Below are 18,384 nucleotides of genomic sequence, written 5' to 3' on the forward strand. Positions count from 1 at the left end.
GCTTCTCAACCCTCCCCCCAGCCCCCGATTACGGGGGGTGGGGGGAGACAGTGAGCTTAGATACCGAGGGGATGGGGATGTGATTTGTTATGAATATCAATATTAACATTATAAGGACACTGCTAATCTAATCATTCATTCCTAATAATGATAGCTCATTCTTTTTTTTTTTTTTTCCTCTGTGCCACACGGCTTGTGGGATCTTAGTTCCCCGACCAGGCAGGGACGGAACCCGGGCCCTCGGCAGTGAGAGCGCCGGGTCCTAACCACTGGGCCGCCAGGGAGTTCCCAGAGAGCTCATGCTTGAGTGCTTACGATGTGACAGGTGCCACGCTAAGAACCTGCCTCACTTCAGACCCTTCCAGAGTAGGTTCAACGATCCGTCCCCTTCTACAGAGGGGGAAACTGAAGCCCGGAGAGGTCAAATCACGTGCTCAAGAGCCTCAAAGTGTCAGAGCTGGGATTCGAACGCGGGTGGGTGTGATTTCTTTGCTCGTTCTCTTATGCGCTGCACTCCTGGAGCTTCTGGGGTTTATCTTTTAAATTCCTACCGAGCATGTGTGGGAAAGGTTTGACACAGCCGGCCTGAGCCAGCCGGCCTGCAAAGCCCGCCGCTGGCTGGTGTCTGGGAATCTGGATTTCGGGAGGGTTCCCAGCCTTCCTTGGCTGATAGGAGGGGCTCCCTGCACCTAAACTGTTTGTGCAAAACAACATGGTTTCTTCTGAACACCCGCTTTCCTGCAGGGACTCCGGAATTTGGGTACGTGCCAGGGAGAGGGTGCCTATGTGATCAGCCCCCAGTAAAAACCCTGGGCACGGAGTCTCTGATGAGCATGCCTGGTAGAAAACATTTCACACATGTTGGCATACCTGGGAATTAAGCACGTCCCGTGTGACTCCATGGGGCAAGGCCTCTGCCCCCCCACCCATTCAGCCCCACACGCCTTCCCCTTTTGCTGCCTGCGCTCGCGACCTTTCTCTATGGTTAAGTCATAGCCGACCCTCCGCCCCATAGCGAGGCTGGGCTGGCCTTCTCCTAAAAGCTCCGGGAGGCCCTGCCCTCCTCCCTTCATGTGGAGATGCTGCCTCTGCCCCTTCCTGAGGTTCTAGGATCCTTCCCCTTGTGCAGAGGGGGAAACTGAGGCACAGTTTCTGAGCTGCAGGGAGCCAGGTTTCCCGGCGAGTGTGGACGCCTGTTTTCCGTAAGCGGTGAGATCCCAAGAGCCACCCTCCTTGGCTGCCACCCCTCGTCCCCCCACCAGGCACCCCTCCGGGCGGTGAGAGGATACAAGTCTCGATGTTGGCGCCCACGATGTACCCGGCAACGTCGAAGTTGATGCGGATGAATTTGCCCTGCGAGGGAAGCGGGTGGAGGGACTTAGCCAAGGGTCCCGTGGGCCTAGAGAGCACCGCCAACCCGCACTCACCCCTCCCAGAGCCAGGGCTGCCTCTTGCTTTCTCCCTCCACTGAACCCCACTCCAATCGTGAGGTTCCAGTTCGGGGGGCAGTTCCTAGGGGAATTCAAGGTCCAGGCCCCTTTGACTTCTTTCTTTGGGACCCAGGTCCCCAGCTCCTTCATCCCTCAGACCTAGGAGCCACGGCCCCCAGGCCCCTCCCCCTTCAACAGACCCATACGTCCTGCCTCCCCTCCACCATCCTCCTAAACTCCCAGCTCCTGTTTCACTGACTCAGGCCCAGGCACCGCCCTCCCCCAGCACTCACAAATCGGGAGGAGTTGTCATTCTTTACTGTCTTGGCGTTGCCAAAGGCCTCCAGGATGGGGTTGGCCTGAAGAAGCTGCCGCTCCAGCTCACCCTGCAGGGGCGCGGGGGAGGACCCGTCAGTGGGGGGAGGGGGTTGGCCCAGCTGTAAGGGGGGTGGGTCTGGGTCACAGCTGGCTGAGTGTCTGCGGGGGGGGGCCTTTGTGTGTCCGGGTGTGTGCCCTCTTTCCCGCATGTGGGTCTTGCCCTTCAGTCTACTGGGAAGGGAACGAGGAAACATCCGAGGAAACATCTCCAGGATACATTGTTAGTGGAAACAAAACAAAACAAAAAGCACGCTGCAGGAAAATGCTTACAGTGTGATCCCATTAATAAAAAATAAACTGAGGGAAAAGCGCACCACAAAACAGGACTCCTATTTCTATAAGGATAGACACGTCAGTAAACATTTAGAGAAAGGCCTGCAAGGATACACACCAAACTGTCAACAGCATAAGACACTCCAAGGAAGGACTGAGAGAAGGAAAGAGGAATTTCACTTTATCTGATTGTTGTTGTTGTTACAGTGAATATGTACTCATGTATCACTTGTAGAATTAAAGAAAAATCTACACCATCCGTGTAAAGTGCTTCGAACTGTTTGGCAGCTTGGTAGTCTCCTCCCCCAGTCAGGCTGATCCATGGGTAGGGATTTTTTATTGATTTATTTTTTTAAGATAGGAACCTTTTTTTGAAATTGAAGTATAGTTGATTTAGAATATTGTGTTAGTTTCAGGTACACAGCAGAATGATATGGCTATACATATATACGTATATACCTATATTCTTCTTTTTCCGATTCTTATCCATTATAGTTCATTACAAGATATTAAATATAGTTCCCTGTTCTATACAGTAAATCCTTGTTGTTTATCTATTTTATACCTGGTAATGTGCATCTCTTCATCCTCTACTCCCAGTTTATCCCTCCCCCCACCCCCATGGGTAGGGATCTTATTCTGAACTTCCCTACAGCCACCTCAGTGGCAGAGCCAGGAACATAGTAGGTGCTCAGTCAACAGCAATCCCCTTCCCCTCTTTCCTAGCCAGGCTCTCAAAGACACCAACTATTTCTTCAAGTGCCCTGTGAGCCCTCAGACACTAGCCTGAGCTGGGTGTACACATCAAGCCTACCGTAACTATCAGTGTGGGTCTGTGGGTTGTGTGAACTCGTGGTGTCTGTGGGCTCTGTCTACATATATTTACCAGATCAACAATAAATGGTAGTTTGGGCCTCTGGGTTGTTTCGCATTGGGATCTGTGGCCAGTCTGCACAGACACAGTAGGGCTAACAGAAACGGCTGTGTGGTTGGGGTCTGCACATGTGCGGCAGGACCACACTAATGGCAGCATGGGCCCTAGGTGTGTGTGTGCAGTAGGGCTGCCATAAGCAACAGTGGGGTGAGGGGGGCCTGTGGCACACAGCAGGGTTGTGTGAAATGACAGCGTGGGGCTGGGTGTGCACAGCATGGGACTGTCGTAAGTGGCAATGTGGCTTCCTGGCAGGGGTGCCCACCGGTGTCCGAGGGGGCCCTGTCTGCCAGGAAGACTGTGGTTTGGGGTGACCCAGGTGGTATGAGGGGTGACAGGACTCGAGGCGATTCCCCACTACTCACATAAGACACGGTGTTGGTGTAGGCCTGAGGAAGTCACAGGACACGAGACACGGACCAGGACACGGAGCAGGACACAGCACATGGAACGTGGACAGACACACAGGTGAACTGGTGGTCTCAGGTGGTGGGTGGGGTGAGGCGGAGAGACAAGGGGCTGGGGAAACTGGCCATGTGGAGTGGGGTGGCATCGGGGGGGAGGGTTACCCACAGCACCTGGGGTTTGAATCCAGGCTGGTCCCTCCTGGGTGTGCGGCCTCGGACAACCAATTCACCCCAGCTGTGACTCTTCCCGTCTTTAACGCAGGAAGACCACACCCACCTCACCGGCGTGTTACAGTAATAGAAGCAAAGGGACGGGCACTATATAAATGCTCACTTACAGAGCAAACCTGGGCATTGCCGGAACCTAAACAGGCCTGACGCACAGTGGATGCTCTGGAATGTAAGCACCTACTGTGTGCCAGGTGCTGTTCCAAGGGCCAATGAGGCCAAGGACTGGCCTTCACATTTTTGTGTCTACCCTGCCTCTGCTCCCAGCACTATATCAGGCACACAGTAGGGACGCAGGGGGTATGGGCAGCCAGGAGAAGGCCCACAACTGTGTCCCTCCATGAGGGAGGCAGGGAGTTAGTTATGGGGGGAAGCAGAACCTGAGATGGAGGGGGCCTTGCTGGTGGCAGGGTCCAGAGTATGTCCCAAGGCAGGTCACTTACCGGGACACCCGGCTCCTTCCTGCCCTTTGGCGATGATGCCACGTGGGCGAGGTACTGGATGACTTTCTTGGTGTTTTCTGTCTTCCCAGCCCCAGACTCCCCGCTAAGGGGGGGCACAAAGGGAAACAAAAAGGGTCAGCAATGTTCCGAGGTAAGCCCCGCCCATTCCAAGCAGAGCCACTCCCAGCCGGGACCCCACTTCCTCCAGGAAGTCCTTCAGGATTACTCACGTGCAGAGAATGGATTGATCCTCACGATCTGTAGGGGACAGAGGGGGACGTGTCACCGGGGAGGATTTCTCCAGCGAGACACTGGCCACCCTCTTTTCAAAATCCTTCCGAAGGGCTAAGGAAAAGCTTGGATTTTGACATGTGACCCTCCTGGATTCTAATACCTAATCCTAACTCAACCTCTCATTTGCTGTGTGACCCTGGGAAAGCAGCTACCTCTCTCTGAGCCTGTGTCCTCACCTGTAAAATGGAGACAACAAACTCCAACTGAACAGAATGTGATTCATTCAACAAACTTCAATTTGAGTCCCTACCGTGTGCTGCCTTGTGCTGAGTGTGTGAAATTCAAAGACATGAGAGTGAGATCCTGGGCCCCAGGCTCAGCCTCTAACGGACAACAGGCCACAGAATCATAGTTATGGTGACTGGTGGCCCATTGGTGGGTCATCTGCCCAACCTGAGGGCAGAGAGCACAGCTCAGTCCCCACCATCTCCTCCTGCGCTCGTCCTGGGCTTGACACAACCCTTCAACAAATGCACACTGACCACCTACTAAGTGTCAGACACTGAGGGCAGTGGGAATTTGCAAGGTCCCTGCCCTCATGGAGCATCCGCTTGAGTGGGGGATAAAAGCACATAAACTAGGGGAGTTCCCTGATGGCCTAGTGATTAGGACTCTGGGCTTTCACTGCCGTGGCCTGGGTTCAATCCCTGGTCTGGGAACTGAGATCCCCGCAAGCCATGCAGCACAGCAAAACAAACCAACCAACCAAACAACAACAACCCCCCCCCCCCGCCATAAACTAAAAATGGAGGTTTGACAGTTGGCAATGTCTGGAGACATTCTTGGTTGTCACAACCTGGGAGGTTTGAGTGGTAAAGCCCAGGGATGCTGCTTAACAGCCCATGATGCACAGGACGACCCCCCACTCCAAAGAATCATCCAGTCCCAATGTCAGCAGAGCCAGGGTTGAGAAGCCCTGGTCTAGAGTCATAAGAAGTGACTGAGGGGAGGGGTCGAGGGCCACAAGGCGTCTCAGAAGAGGTGCTGTTTCAGCTCAGCCCTAAAGGTCGAGGAAGCAGGGAAAGAGCATTCCAGGCAGAGGGCACAACCAGTGCAAAGGCCCTGTGGTGGGACCAAGCTGGAGATGTTTGAGAGACAGCAAGGAGGCCGGTGAGGCTGGGGGAGGGGGCAGAGCTGGAGATGATGCAGAGGGGTTTGGAGACCACGATTAAAGGGTCTGGATGGTTTTTAAGGAGGGCAGGAGGTCTCTGGGTGGTTTTAAGCCAGAGAGAGGGCTGCATTCAATAGGGCCTCAGAGTTAGCAGCCTGGTTTGGGAGCCTATGGACATGGGTTCAAGGCCCAGCCACCTCCCCGCCTTGCTGTGTGACCTTGCGTCAGCCTCTGAGGTCTTCTGTGCCTTACCTTCCCCATCTGAAAAATGGGGCAGAGTGGTTAGGACTTGGTGCTTTCACTGCAGGGGCCCGGGTTTGATCCCTGGTCGGGGAACTAAGATCCCGCGAGCTGCACCGCGTGGCCAGAAAAAAAAAAAGAATCTCGGAGATGAAACATGGGGCTCAAAACAGCCCCTACCTCACAGGGCCATAGTCAGAACTCAGAGAGAATCTTCAATTTTTTTTTAATATACCAGCTAGTATATAATACAGTTTTGTGGCCTGTTTTGTATCCAGGGCTGAACCTGGGATCCAGAACCTTGCTCTCATGTCTTTGAATTTCACATGCTCAGCACAAGGAGGAACAACATGGTAGGGGCTCAAATTGAAGTTTCTTGAATGAATTACATTCTGTTCAGTTGGAGTTTATTGTCTCCATTTTACAGGTCGAGGAAACTGAAGCTTAGGGGGAATTCCCTGGTGGTCCAGTGGTTAGGACTTGGCACTTTCACTGCTGGGGCCCACGTTCAATCCCTGGTCGGGGAGCTAAGATCCTGCAAGCCTCATGGTGTGGCCAAAAAAAAGAAAAAAAAGAAACTGAGGCTCAGAGAGGGACAGCCACTTTCCCAGGATTACACAGCAAGCAAGAGGCTGAGTCGGGGTCAGGTATTAGAATCCAGGAGGGTCACATGTCAAAACTCAACAGTGCCCAGCCCAGGACGAGGACATGATCCACTGTGTGACCTACACGCAAGCTGCAGCTGGGGGCCTTGGGTTCGAATCCTACCTCAGCCACTGACCCACCAGTGGGACGGTGGGCAGTGACTGTGCTGCTCTATGCCTCAGTTTCCCCATCTGGCAACCAGGGATAACGAGCACACCTCCTTCATAGGGTGGCTGTGATGTTAAAGGTGTTCATCCCTGAAAAGTGTTTGACCCAGAGTAGGCACTCACTCTTATTTTCTTGAACATTTATTCCTGTTACATTAACTAGTATAAAAAATATGTAACAAATTAGATTATATAACCAAATAAAATGTTACGTCTGACTAAATACAAATTTATAACGTGACTATAAAAACATTATATATAAATATGTTTGAGTGCATAATGCAGGTATTTTTTATATATATATATATATATATATATATATGCATGTATGCATACATAATAAATATCTAATGAGTTTAGTATGAATACTACATGGGAATTATGGAATTTTGCCTGAACTGATCGACACTGTCATGGGGTGAATGGCAGCCTCTCTGACGAACATCCTTGCACAGTGCTCAGCCTGCCCAGCTGTACACAGCGACCCCATGCTGCCCGTTGTCTAAGGGGCAGCCATTCACCCATGACAATGTAGATCATGTCAACAATATAAGTGCTGAATGAATGAACAGTCTTAAGAATCACTGTTTCAAGAGGAATTTTTGCAAGAGCTGGCAACAGTGAGGTCCCAGTGAGACTTGTTGAGGGAAGGGGTGAACAGAGAGACAGATAAAAAGGGGCCTGTCTGGTAGGACCCAGAGCCTTGCCCACTCAGCCCTCCACTGGTGTTACCTCCTGCCCCACAGAGAAGCCTCACAGTGTCTGAAACCCTTGACCTGTCATCTGATCCTGACCCCCAGCCCAGTCCCCACTGAAGGGGCACCTCCAGCAGCCCAAGCCCCACACTCACCCTGCAGCATGCTTCGGTAGGCCCCTTCAGTCACCGCGTACACGTGGGGCGGCACTTCGTGGCGCTTTTTGCCCCGGTACATCTCCACAATCGCCTCCGTATAGATGGGAAGCTGCTTGTACGGGTTGATGACCACACAGAAAAGGCCGGAGTAGGTCTGCAGTGGGCAAGAAGGAGAGGGCCTCAGCTAGCTGCCTGCCTGTGGCCCAGAGGGCGGCATGGGGCTGCCGTGTACAGCTGGGCAAGTTGTGCACTGCACAAGGACATCCGGCAAAGGGGCTGCCATTCACATCATGACAATGTAGATTTGAACATTTGTTACAGTTTCAGGCGGATGGTTGAAAAGAAGCTTTCCAAACTGCATAAAGGTGCTGTACAGATGAGGATTCATACACAGAGAGAGAATGTAGGCTCTGGAGCCCTGTCACTGCTTGGACTCGCACATGCGTGAAAGGACCATGTGCAAGTTCATCTGTAGCATCATTTTTAAAACAGCGAAAGACTGGAGACAATCCGGATGCTCGGTCATATAATGGATTCCTATGATGCTTCTGGTGTACTGTATACAGGTAGAGAACTATCTCCAAAACATTATCACAGAAAGGAGACAAGGTAAGAACTGTTTGCACTGAAAGGGGTACAAGAAGAATATTTTTATGAATTTGCTTGAATACACATAGAATATTTCTGGAAGGGTGCTCCCAGTATCTGCAGCAGCTGAAACACAACAAGAGCATGTCTGCAGTTTCTGTTCATAACAGACACACAGGACCTGCTTCCATGACCGTCTTGGTGGTTCCTTCTTATTGGAGGAAATGCTAAACAGGTTCTCAAGGTGAGTGAAAATAAAGATGTGATTTTTTTTTTTTTTTGCATCCAAGTTCATGGACACCCTGAATTTGTCCACACAGCTGTTGGGCCTGAGTGCAGGACCCTGTAACGGTTTAAGAACTGTTCCAGCTCGGACAGAGCCTCGGGTAGACAAGACGCACTTAGGATGGATAGAGGCAGTTAGACAGCTAGAGGGCTAGCTGATCACCTAGCTAACCCAACCCAGAGAGCTAACGAGCTAAGTTAGCTGCACTAAGCTAGCTAATCCAGCAGAGAGTTAGCTGCTTAGGGGCTTAGCTAGTTAACTATGAAACCACTTAGCTACTTAGCCAGCTAGTTAGCTACTTAGCTAGCTAAATGGCTAGCCGGTTACTTGCTGGTTGGTAGCAGAGCTGCTTTAAGCTCCCAGGTGGCTAGAGCTTCTCAGGCAGAGCGAGGGTGTGGCCACCGCAGGCTGCCGGCTCCCAGGTGCCAAGCTCTTAAGGATGGGAGGGCGGGTGGCACAACCGGTTTGCTGGGTGTCTGCCCTCCCTGCCAGCAGCTCCCAGGAGCTCTCGAGGGCAGGGCGGCCGGACCACATTCCCAGGGAGGGTATCTCATGGCTGCTGGCGCCCAGGCCCCCACTCCTGGCTGACAGAGGAGCCTCCCCGACCCGTGCCACTCCCCATCTCAGCCCCCTCCTGCCAACCATACCTCATGGCCAGGGCGACACCCCAGATGGAACCTGAGCTGGCTGCCAAGGCCAGGGGGCAAAGGGCAGAGGCTGGTGTGCCTAGAGAGGGTCGGGGACACCTGAGTGGCCGGGGCACAGCTGCGGAAAACCTGGCTGGAAGGGTCTGGGGTAGCTGCTCGGGCCCTCAGAGCTCTGAAGGCAGACCCACCGGGTGCAGCTCCCTGCCTCCCCCTCTCCTCAGCCCCGTGGCTCTCCCCACAGTCTCGGTTTTCTCCCTGAGAAACCCTCCCCACCTCATTACAGAGGCTGTGGGGATTAAGGATGATAATGAATAAAAACCAGCCAGCCCAAGGCGGGGCCCCATGAAAGGCACTCCAGCCATGGGTCCCAAGACGCTCACGTTCCCATCCCACCTGAAAGCTAAGAGTTCACTCAGACTCGGATGCCACGTCATCCTGGGTTTCGAGCCCTGTGTGACTTAGCACAAGGGGCTCGCCCTCTCTGAGCCTCAGTTGCCAGTCCTGGTAAGATGGAGCTGTAACCCCCGCCCCCCGCACAGTCTAGAAGGATTCTGAGAGTGGCACGCCACCATGCATCTTCCAGTGCCTCACGGAGCAGAAACATGGCCAGTGTCCAGCAGATGGGTTCCCTTCCTGCCCTGAGCATCCCTGTGAAGGGACCGAGACCTTGAGCCACTCAAGGCCAAACAGCCTATTAGCGACAGAAGCTGGGTTTCTAGAACCCTGGACGCCCCCCACTCCTTGCACTGGGAAGCGCTGTCTTCCCCATCACCAGTTGGCCAGTTAGTATTTATTAAGCAGGGCCCAAGGACGAACAAGGTGGAGTTTGAATCGAATCTTCTAGCTGTGTGGCCTGAGCAAGCACCTTAACTTTTCTGGGTCCCATTTTCTCATCACACAGGGACGGGAACAGCGCTTCCACAGAGGGCTGCTGGGAGCCATCCACAAGTTCCCGTTGCAAGTACAGGGCTCAGCGTGGGCCCTGGAGCGCTGTGCATGCATATTTATTTATTTGTTTGTTTGTGTATTTATTGGCCGCGCGGCATGCAAGGATCTTAGTTCTCCGACCAGGGATCAAAACTGCGCTGCCACTGCAGCCTTAACCACTGGACCTCCAGGGAGCTCCCTGTGTGTGTTTAATATGTTACCTGTTAGCTACTCCTGAGCTAATGGCTTCTCCTCTCCAAGCCGTGGACAAAGGAAGTGATAACCCCTACCTCACAGCCTTATGTGGAGAGGGGGTCAACAGATCATATTGGAAAGAAGTTTAGAACAGCTCCTGATGGAGAAAGCAGGCCCTCACTAATTGCTAATGATTATTGTTAAGGCCCTATTTGCTTCCTATCTGGGCTTCTGGAATCTTCTATCTCACTTTCATTTTTCAGGTCCCAATTCTCTGGCTCTTGGGCCATAGCCTTAGCTCAGGCCTTACCATTTTTTCCCCTGAACTTTCCCAATAATCTTCCTAATGCAGTGGATAGGATGTAGGGTCTGGAGTCAGATGGCCTGGGTTCAAATCCCAGTTAAGCTGGTTTATAGCTGGTGGGGCTTTGTCCAAATCCTGGCCCCTCTCTGAGGCTCAGTGTCCCCAGCTGCACAATGGGGATGATAGGAGATACCTTACAAAGTTGCCATGAGGGTTCAGAGTGTTTATTAACAGGAAAAGGGTGGCTCAGTGTTTTGGGTGCCCCTCTGATCCCCTGTCTTTGGTGAGGTCCAGGGGAGTGGCCTGGACAGAGGTCTCTTTCCCAGGACTCGCAAAGGTTAGTGAGGAATCATAAGGGCCCAGTACAGCCTGGAGAAGCTGCCACCTCCATCCAGAGCCAGACAGCCCTCAGTTCAAATCCCACCCCTGCCACCAAAAGCTGAGGGTCCCTGAGCCAGCCACTGTCCCTCTCACAACCTCAGTCTCCTCCCTAAACAGGAATCAGATTTCATAAAAAATATTCTAATCTTGTGCTTGTGAGGTGGATACTGGGGCCAGTTTATTTATCTTTTTGATACATCTCATCATTTATTGAAATATTCTTTTATTACTCTCATTAAAGTTTTGTGGTTCTTAAAAAAATATAAAACCAGCACTTTTCCTTTTAGGGTTTTAGCGAGGTATTCTGTAGTTTTTCTTGTGGGGTCAGTTGAAATGAGTAAGGTAGTGAGACCCCAGCACTCTAAGCCAGTGTTTGGAGCATGACTCTGGGGCCAGCTGCCTGGGTTCAAATCCTTCATGTCCATGTGACCTGGGACCCAAGTCACTTAACATTCCTGAAACATCAGGTGATAAGAACAAGCTCCGCCCCAGAAGTGAGCTGATAACCCACAGGAAGCACTTAGAACAGCACTTGGCACATCACAAGTGCTTGATAAATATTTGCTAGCCAACATGATCATTATTTCTCATTATTATAGTCCACATTCCTTGTCGCTCTCTCTAATCCTGTTTGCCCTGAATAACGCTTTGGCTGTCCCTTAGAACCACCCTGGAAGCTTATTAACAAGACCAGTCACACCCTCAGAGAGCCTGATTTAAATGCGGTGAGGCGGGGCTTGAGTGGCGGTATTTAAAAAACATTCCTAACATGATTCTAACGTGAAGGCAGAGTTAAGAACTGCCGCCCTACTCCACCTGTTTGCTTTTAATGGGAGACAGTGAATGCTTAACAGAGACTAGACCATAGTCAACCTCACTATCATCAATCCCGTCTCAATCCTAAGAGGCATCATGGCAAAGTGGTGGGGCCTGGAGCCAGACTACCCACGTCTGCCAAGTCCAACTGGGTGACCTTGGTCAAGGCACTTGACCTTTCTGTGCCTCAGTTTCTTTATCTGTAAAATGGGGACAAAATGCTTTATAATTGTGCAAATGTACTGAAACAATATATTTTAGAGTACCTAGCACATGCTTAATAAATGTTAGTTTTTACTGTTATTAAATCTCTCTGGGCCTCGGTTTCCTTTTAGGTATAAAACACTCTACTATTTGGAAGACGAAAGGAAACAAATGCACAGAGCCAGGCATGCAGTTTTCCATACTCAGCGGCTCCCATTAATTATCACTACAGATCCATATCCCTTTCTCAAAACCTTTGGATGTGTTCTATTTGGGGATTCAGAATTTTTTTAACTTAAGGAAAATAATAAGGAGCATCTACCCTATAATATTACAGGACGCCCCCATGGGGTCTGAGGCACTCTTGATATGCAATAGTTTATCATTTGGCAAGTAAGTGCAGGCATAGTCATTCGACATGGGATAAAGATTATAAACAGGCTCAGGTTGGTTCAGGTTGTGGTGCTGACACCCAGACCCGCACCCCGGGCAACGCCCTCCCGGGGAAGGAGGCCACTCACATAGATGAGGCCGGAGTAGTATCGCTCGCGGAGGTTGTGCAGCACGGAGGCCTCATTGAGGCAGGTCAGCTCAGCCATGTCCTCGGCCTTGCTGAACTTGGGTGGGTTCATGCGCTGGATCTGGTCCCGCGGCAGCCGCAGCCGCCGCCCACTCTCCGCCAGCTCCACCTCGGCTTCCTCTTCGCCCTCGTCCCGCAGGGCCGCCGCCTCGAAGCCGTGCAACTCCGAAGGCACCCACACCAGGCGCCGTGCCGTCCACTCCACCTGCGGGGACATGGCCGAGCCCCCGGGCACACTCCCCACGCCCGGCCCACGGGGCGCGAACAGGAACGGCTGGGCCGCCTCGGGCACTGGGCCAGGCCTGGGGGGTGCCTTCCGCCCGGGCACCGACACGGTCACTGCTGCCATGGTCTGCAGGGAGAGAGCAGAGGACGAGGTTCAGGGAAGTGGGGGCTCCATCCCCACCCCAGATCCCCCAGGCAGTCGCCACTGCCTTTCTCCACCAGACCTCGATTTACACGTCTGCAAAATGGATCCACAGATCTTCCTTTACTCATTCCACCCATTCACCTCTCTATCCATTCATTCATTAAATAATTCTGTTTGTGTGTGTGTGGCCACACTACGTGGCTTGTTGGATCTTAGTTCCCTGACGAAGGATTGAACCCTGGCCACAGCAATGAAAGCTCCAAGTCATAACCACTGGACCCCCAGGGAATCCCTGATTCAATAATTCTTTAATAACAACCTAAATGTTCATCAACAGATGAATGGACAAAGATGTGGTACATATATACAGTGGAATGCTCCTCAGCCATTAAAAAAAGAATGAAATAATGCCATGGGCAGCAACATGGATGGACCTAGAGATTATCATACTAAGTGAAGTAAGTCAGACAAAGACAAATATCATATGATATCACTTCTATGTGGAATCTAAAATATGACACAAACGAACTTATCTATGAAACTGAAACAGATTCACAGACATAGAGAACAGATTTGTGGTTGCCAAGGGGTGGGGGATGAGGGAGGGAAGGATTGGGAGTTTGGGATTAGCAGATGCCAACTATTATATACAGAATGGATAAACCACAAGGTCCTACTGTATAGCACAGGGACACATATTCAATATCCTGTGATAAACCCTAATGGAAAAGAATATATATATGTATAACTGAGTCACTTTGCTGTACAGCAGAAATTAACACCACATTGTAAACCAACTATACTTCAATAAAATAGATTTTTAAGAATTAATTCTCGGGCTTCCCTGGTGGCGCAGTGGTTGAGAGTCCGCCTGCTGATGCAGGGGACACGGGTTCGTGCCCCGGGCCGGGAAGATCCCACATGCCGCGGAGCGGTTGGGCCCGTGAGCCATGGCCGCTGAGCCTAAGCGTCCGGAGCCTGTGCTCTGCAACGGGAGAGGCCACAGCAGTGAGAGGCCCGCGTACCACAAAAAAAAAAAAAAAAAAAAAAAAAAAGAATTAATTCTCTAAGAAGCCAAGCTGTGAGCCAGGCACTATTCAAGGCATCAGCCATATAGCCAAAGACCAGCCAGAAAAAGATCCCTGCCTTCCTAAGGTGTTTACATTCTAGCCCTGCTCTGGCTATTTCGGGAGCCATGGCCCTGTGTGGCTACTGGAAAGTTGAAATGGAGAATCCAAACTGAGGTGGGTTCTGAGCATAAGACATACACCCAGTTTCAAAGACAGTACGACAAAAAGCTCATTCGTGTTTTTTACATTGGATGACATATTGCACTGATGATATTTTGGATGTACTGGGTTAAATAAAATACATCATTAACATTCATGTCACTTGTTCCTTTTTACATTTTTATGTTGAAAGTGGCTAGAAATTTTTAAATTACACATTTGGCTTGCATTGTGTTTGTATGAGTTCGCACTGCTCTAATCCCAGGAGATGGATTCAAAGATAACTAAGTAAATTATATAGTATGTTAAATGATGATACATGCCAAGTAGAAAAATGAAGCAGGGAACAGGAGATGTTAGGGGTTGAGGGGAGCTGAAGTTTTAATTGGGGTGGCCAGGCAAAGCCTCTTTGATGTGGCATCAGCATAAAGATCTGAGGGAGATGAAAGAAGCAGGCCATGGGAACGTCAGGAGGAAAAGCATTCCAGGCTGGGAGAATAGCCCCGTGCAAAGGCCCTGGGGCAGGTGTGTGCCTGTATGTCTGTGGCATTGTGAGAGGCCAGTGTGGCTGGTGCCAGGTGATCCAGGCAGAGAGGGTGGTAGGTAAGGTAAGATTAGGGACCAAAGGGGTCAGGTTGTGTTGTGATGAGGACCTTGATCTCATAGATGTGAGCCCTAGGAGGGTGTCAATCTGATTTCTGTAACTCAGGTTCCCTGACCACCTCTGGTGTACCCCAGAACAGACCTGAATCTCATCCCTCGGTTAATGGCTTCCTTCCCTGTGACATGACTTCCTTCTCTTTATAATGGGGAGACTGGCCCCATTCATTCACTTCTGCATTCACTCAACACTCCCTGAGGCTGTTCAAGTACCAGGCTCTGCCAAGAGAGAGTCTGGAGACCCAGAGGTGAGTCAGACAGGGCCCTGCTTGGAGGAGCTCCTGGTCTGGGGCTGATCTAGTCTCGGACAGTTCTAGGCTCAGACAGTCAGAACCCAAGATGAGCTGTGAGCTGATAGCGGAGGCACTGGGGGAGCCAGCCTGTGCTAGACCCCTCCCCACCCTTAAAGGGGCTGCAGACCAGTAGTGAACAGACCACGGCAATTCTACAGCAGTCTAAGCACAGGTCAGGAAAAAAGTCGGCCTCTATTCTCTCCTCAAACGGCCACATCACTGCCTGGCCACCGCCACCCCTGTCACAGGAACCCCCCAGTGTTCTGTCTCTCCCACCTCGGTGCCTCTGCCTCTGCCCTCCAGGCCCCCCCACCTCCGACATATCCCTGCAGAAGTCCCTCCAAACACCCAGCTCCTCTTGGGGCATCCCTAAATCTGGTCCCATCAGGCTCTTGTCTTCCCCTCACCCAGAAACTCAGCTCCAGGCCACATGTCCCTCTTCCCCCCAGACCCTCTCCTCACCACCAGCAGTCCCAGGGCCCCAGCCCACCCCGTGACGTTTGGCCCTGATGCTCTCATTTGGTCCTGATGCTCTCGGGCCTCAAACCCAAGGCCCCTGCACTCCAACAGCAGGCTTCTCCCACCGCTGGATACCATTTCTCCACTTCCAAGGCCCCAAGTTGCCCAGGCTCACCCCAGGCCTCCGGTGCGGCCCTGATCCATTCACAGCCAGCGGCCCTGATCCATTCATAGCCAAGGCCCATCCCTGGGACTTTACCCCCACCCTCACCCCACCCACTTCCTCTCCAGCCTGCGGCCTTTGACCAGGAAGGGTTTGGGAGTTTTTTGCAATCACCCAGCCCTATGCTTCCCCTCCCTAGAGCCAGGAATCTGGGCCCCCAGTCCCTCCTCCCTTGGAGTCCAGGCCCCCAGTCCCCTCCTCCTCCAGACTCAGGAGTCTGGGCCCCCAGCAGGCTACTCATCCAGGAGCCAGGAATCGGAACCTACAGCCCCCTCCTCCCTTGGGCCCATGAGTCCGAGCCCCCTCACCTTACTGCAGGCGGGCTAGAGCTGAAGACGCCTGGGACATCCAGATCCTGAGGGCTGATACAGCTCTGATGAGGTGGGCCTGCCCCTTTGGCAGCCCCACCCTCCTTAGCCTGCAGGAACACCTTTGCCAGGGCTCATTTCTGTCACCAGCGCAGGTGAAAGCACCTACCCTGGGAGGGGCAGAGACTGCCGGGCTGGAAAGGCAAAGGAGCCAGGGATCCGCCCCTGGGGCAGGGGCTGGGGCCCTTGGCACCTGGCCCTCTGACCTCAGTCTAGTGCTAGGATTCAGGGGTCTGCTCTGCCCCCAGACTCGGAAACCTGGGTCCCCAAACCCAGGAGTCCAGGTCCCCAGCCCCTTCCTCCTTCAAGACCCACAAATTCAGGCTCCCAGACACAGAGTCCTGGCACCAGTGCCTTCCTCCCTCCAGACCCAGGAGCCCAGACTCCCAGAGCAGTCCTTAATCAGACCTGGCATTCCTGACCCCCAGCCCCTCTCCTCAGATCTCGGAATCTCAGCACCCAACCCCCATCTCCCTGAGACCCAAGTGCCCGTGTAGCTGTCCCCTCAACCCGCGGATCCTCGGGGCTACCTGGGGGGCGCCGGCTTGGTACAGGAAGCGGGAAGATGGGGAGGAGGCACGGGAACCCAAGTCCTCTTCCGAGCTCTCAGGTGCGGCTACCTCCGCGGTCCAGCGCGGGGCGGGGCCACGTCACGTCACCGGGAGGGAGCCCGGCTCTGATGTCACCCAGCACCTGCCCGGCTTGGGAAGGGGGCGGGTCCTGGAGTTGCAAGGCTCTAGACAGGGGGACGGCGGGAGGCGGGGATAAGCCTGTTGCCAGGTGGGCGGCAGCGGCGGCAGCAGCAGCGCCAGGGGCCCCTCCTTCTTCTGGCGAGCAAAGGTCAAGGACCCGCGTCAGAGGGGGCTGAGGACTCCGGGGGTTCAAATCCCGCTCAAGCTTCCTGGGCATCGGCTTTCCTCTCCGCGAATTGAGGCCAATGAAATGAATAAGCCGATGTGGGAGAAAGTGCCCAGCCCAGCGCTTAAACAAGTAATGCCTCACGACATCATTTAATCTCGCTGAACTTCAGGTTCCCCGACCCTGGAAATGGGACCACACAATCCACAGAAAGCACTAGGAGTAGCAAAGAAGACGACAAAATGTTCTTCTAGGCTCTGGAGCTTCAGTTCATTTCTCTCAGGGGTGAACTGAGGACTAAATAGTGGTAAGCGCACCTACTATGTGCCGGCTGTTTTCCTGCTTTTAGAACAGCTGTCCAAATTCATAGAATGATCTCGAAAAACAGTAAGATAGGGACAGTCAGAATCTCCACTTCTCTGATGGGGAAACTGAGGCATGGAGAGGTGAACGAAGTAAACTGCTCAAGGTCATACGGTCAGTAAAAGGGAGAAATGGGATTCAAGCCCAGACCATTTTCGGTCATTCTAAAGAGGGGATTTGAGAGCAACGTGTCCTCAAAGATGTCAATTTCCTCCTCCCAACTGGTAATTCCCTCAACCTGCTTCCCCATCTATTAGAGACTACAGCCTTCCTTGGGGGACTACTGTGGGATTAAAAAGGTAAAGGAACCCAGCACACAGTTGGTCTCTGAAGTGTTGTTCTCAACCCTGTCCCCCTGCAGTCACCGCCTCTGTCCAGCCTGTTTACCCTCCCTGTAAAATGGGTGCAATATAACCCATCTCGAGTTAATATAATTAAAGGTAATTATTTAGTTATAAAAATAAAAGCACCCAAGTACACCGTGGGGGCTCAAAGATGTCCTTCCCCACCCCTCTGTTCCGCCAATCATGATGATCCCTGTCTCTGGTCCGCAATTTTTACACGTGAAAATAGAGACACTGTCATCTGGGAGTGGGGGATTGAAGGCAATGACTCAGGTATTAAAGCGTCCAAGGTCCCAAAGCGAGCCTCAGTTTCCCCTTCTGCGGAGTAGGCCTGGGGCTCCGGCGAGGACCCCGACCCGGCCTCGCACATAGTAGGAGCTCGAGTTGGGGGAGTGTAGGCGCCCCGCCCCACCCCCCTCCCTTCGACCCCCGCTGCCGTCCGGCGGCTCGCCCGAGGTGACTGTCCGCGTCACCGCCCCTCCCCCGCAGCTCGCGCCGGCCTCCGGAGCCGCGACCGGAGCCCCGAAGCTCCAGCCTCCCCGGGCCCAGTCCCACTTCGCCGCCTCAGGCGGGCATTTGGCCCCGGGCACTCACCGGCTTCCAGGGCCGTCCAGAGGCTTCGGCCTTGGGAGAAAGAGAGGCGGGCCAGTCAGAAAAGCCCCGCCCACACAAGCGCAAAAGGGGCCAATAGGCGCCCGCTGCGACAAGCTATGGACCCGCCCACGAGGGACGCTCCCGCCAATCAAGAGGAGCGGCTGGCGGGCGGGGCCAATCAGAAGTTGCCGGAGTGTGCCAGCCGTGGGAAAAGAACGGCGCCGGAGCGTGGAGCTAGGCGGCGCGGTCATAGGCGGGACCCAAAGTCTGACAGGCAAGGGGTGAGACCAATGGC

General features: G+C 52.9%; 1 protein-coding gene across 6 annotated transcripts in view; it reads right to left on the minus strand.

Moving 5' to 3' along the window:
- MYH14 (myosin heavy chain 14) overlaps positions 1-18,130 on the minus strand; it is a 91,111-nt gene extending 72,981 nt beyond the window's left edge. For 2 of the 6 annotated variants that reach the window (XM_067718937.1, XM_067718932.1), the window contains exons 1-8: positions 18,090-18,130; positions 12,270-12,680; positions 7,398-7,554; positions 4,321-4,348; positions 4,091-4,193; positions 3,378-3,401; positions 1,724-1,816; positions 1,290-1,353 (exon numbers count right to left, since the gene is read on the minus strand). In XM_067718937.1, coding sequence (XP_067575038.1) covers positions 1,290-1,353; positions 1,724-1,816; positions 3,378-3,401; positions 4,091-4,193; positions 4,321-4,348; positions 7,398-7,554; positions 12,270-12,677 — 877 coding nt within the window. In that variant the 5' untranslated portion in view covers positions 12,678-12,680; positions 18,090-18,130. Of the gene's footprint in view, positions 1-1,289; positions 1,354-1,723; positions 1,817-3,377; positions 3,402-4,090; positions 4,194-4,320; positions 4,349-7,397; positions 7,555-12,269; positions 12,681-15,870; positions 16,006-16,460; positions 16,647-18,089 lie in introns of those variants that run through there. The other 4 variants (XM_067718938.1, XM_067718936.1, XM_067718933.1 and 1 more) reach the window with 3 other exon arrangements.
- Positions 18,131-18,384: the final 254 nt, after the last annotated feature.

Source organism: Pseudorca crassidens, chromosome 20 (genome assembly GCF_039906515.1).
Source record: "Pseudorca crassidens isolate mPseCra1 chromosome 20, mPseCra1.hap1, whole genome shotgun sequence".
In the NCBI taxonomy this organism is placed as follows: Eukaryota; Metazoa; Chordata; class Mammalia; order Artiodactyla; family Delphinidae; genus Pseudorca; species Pseudorca crassidens.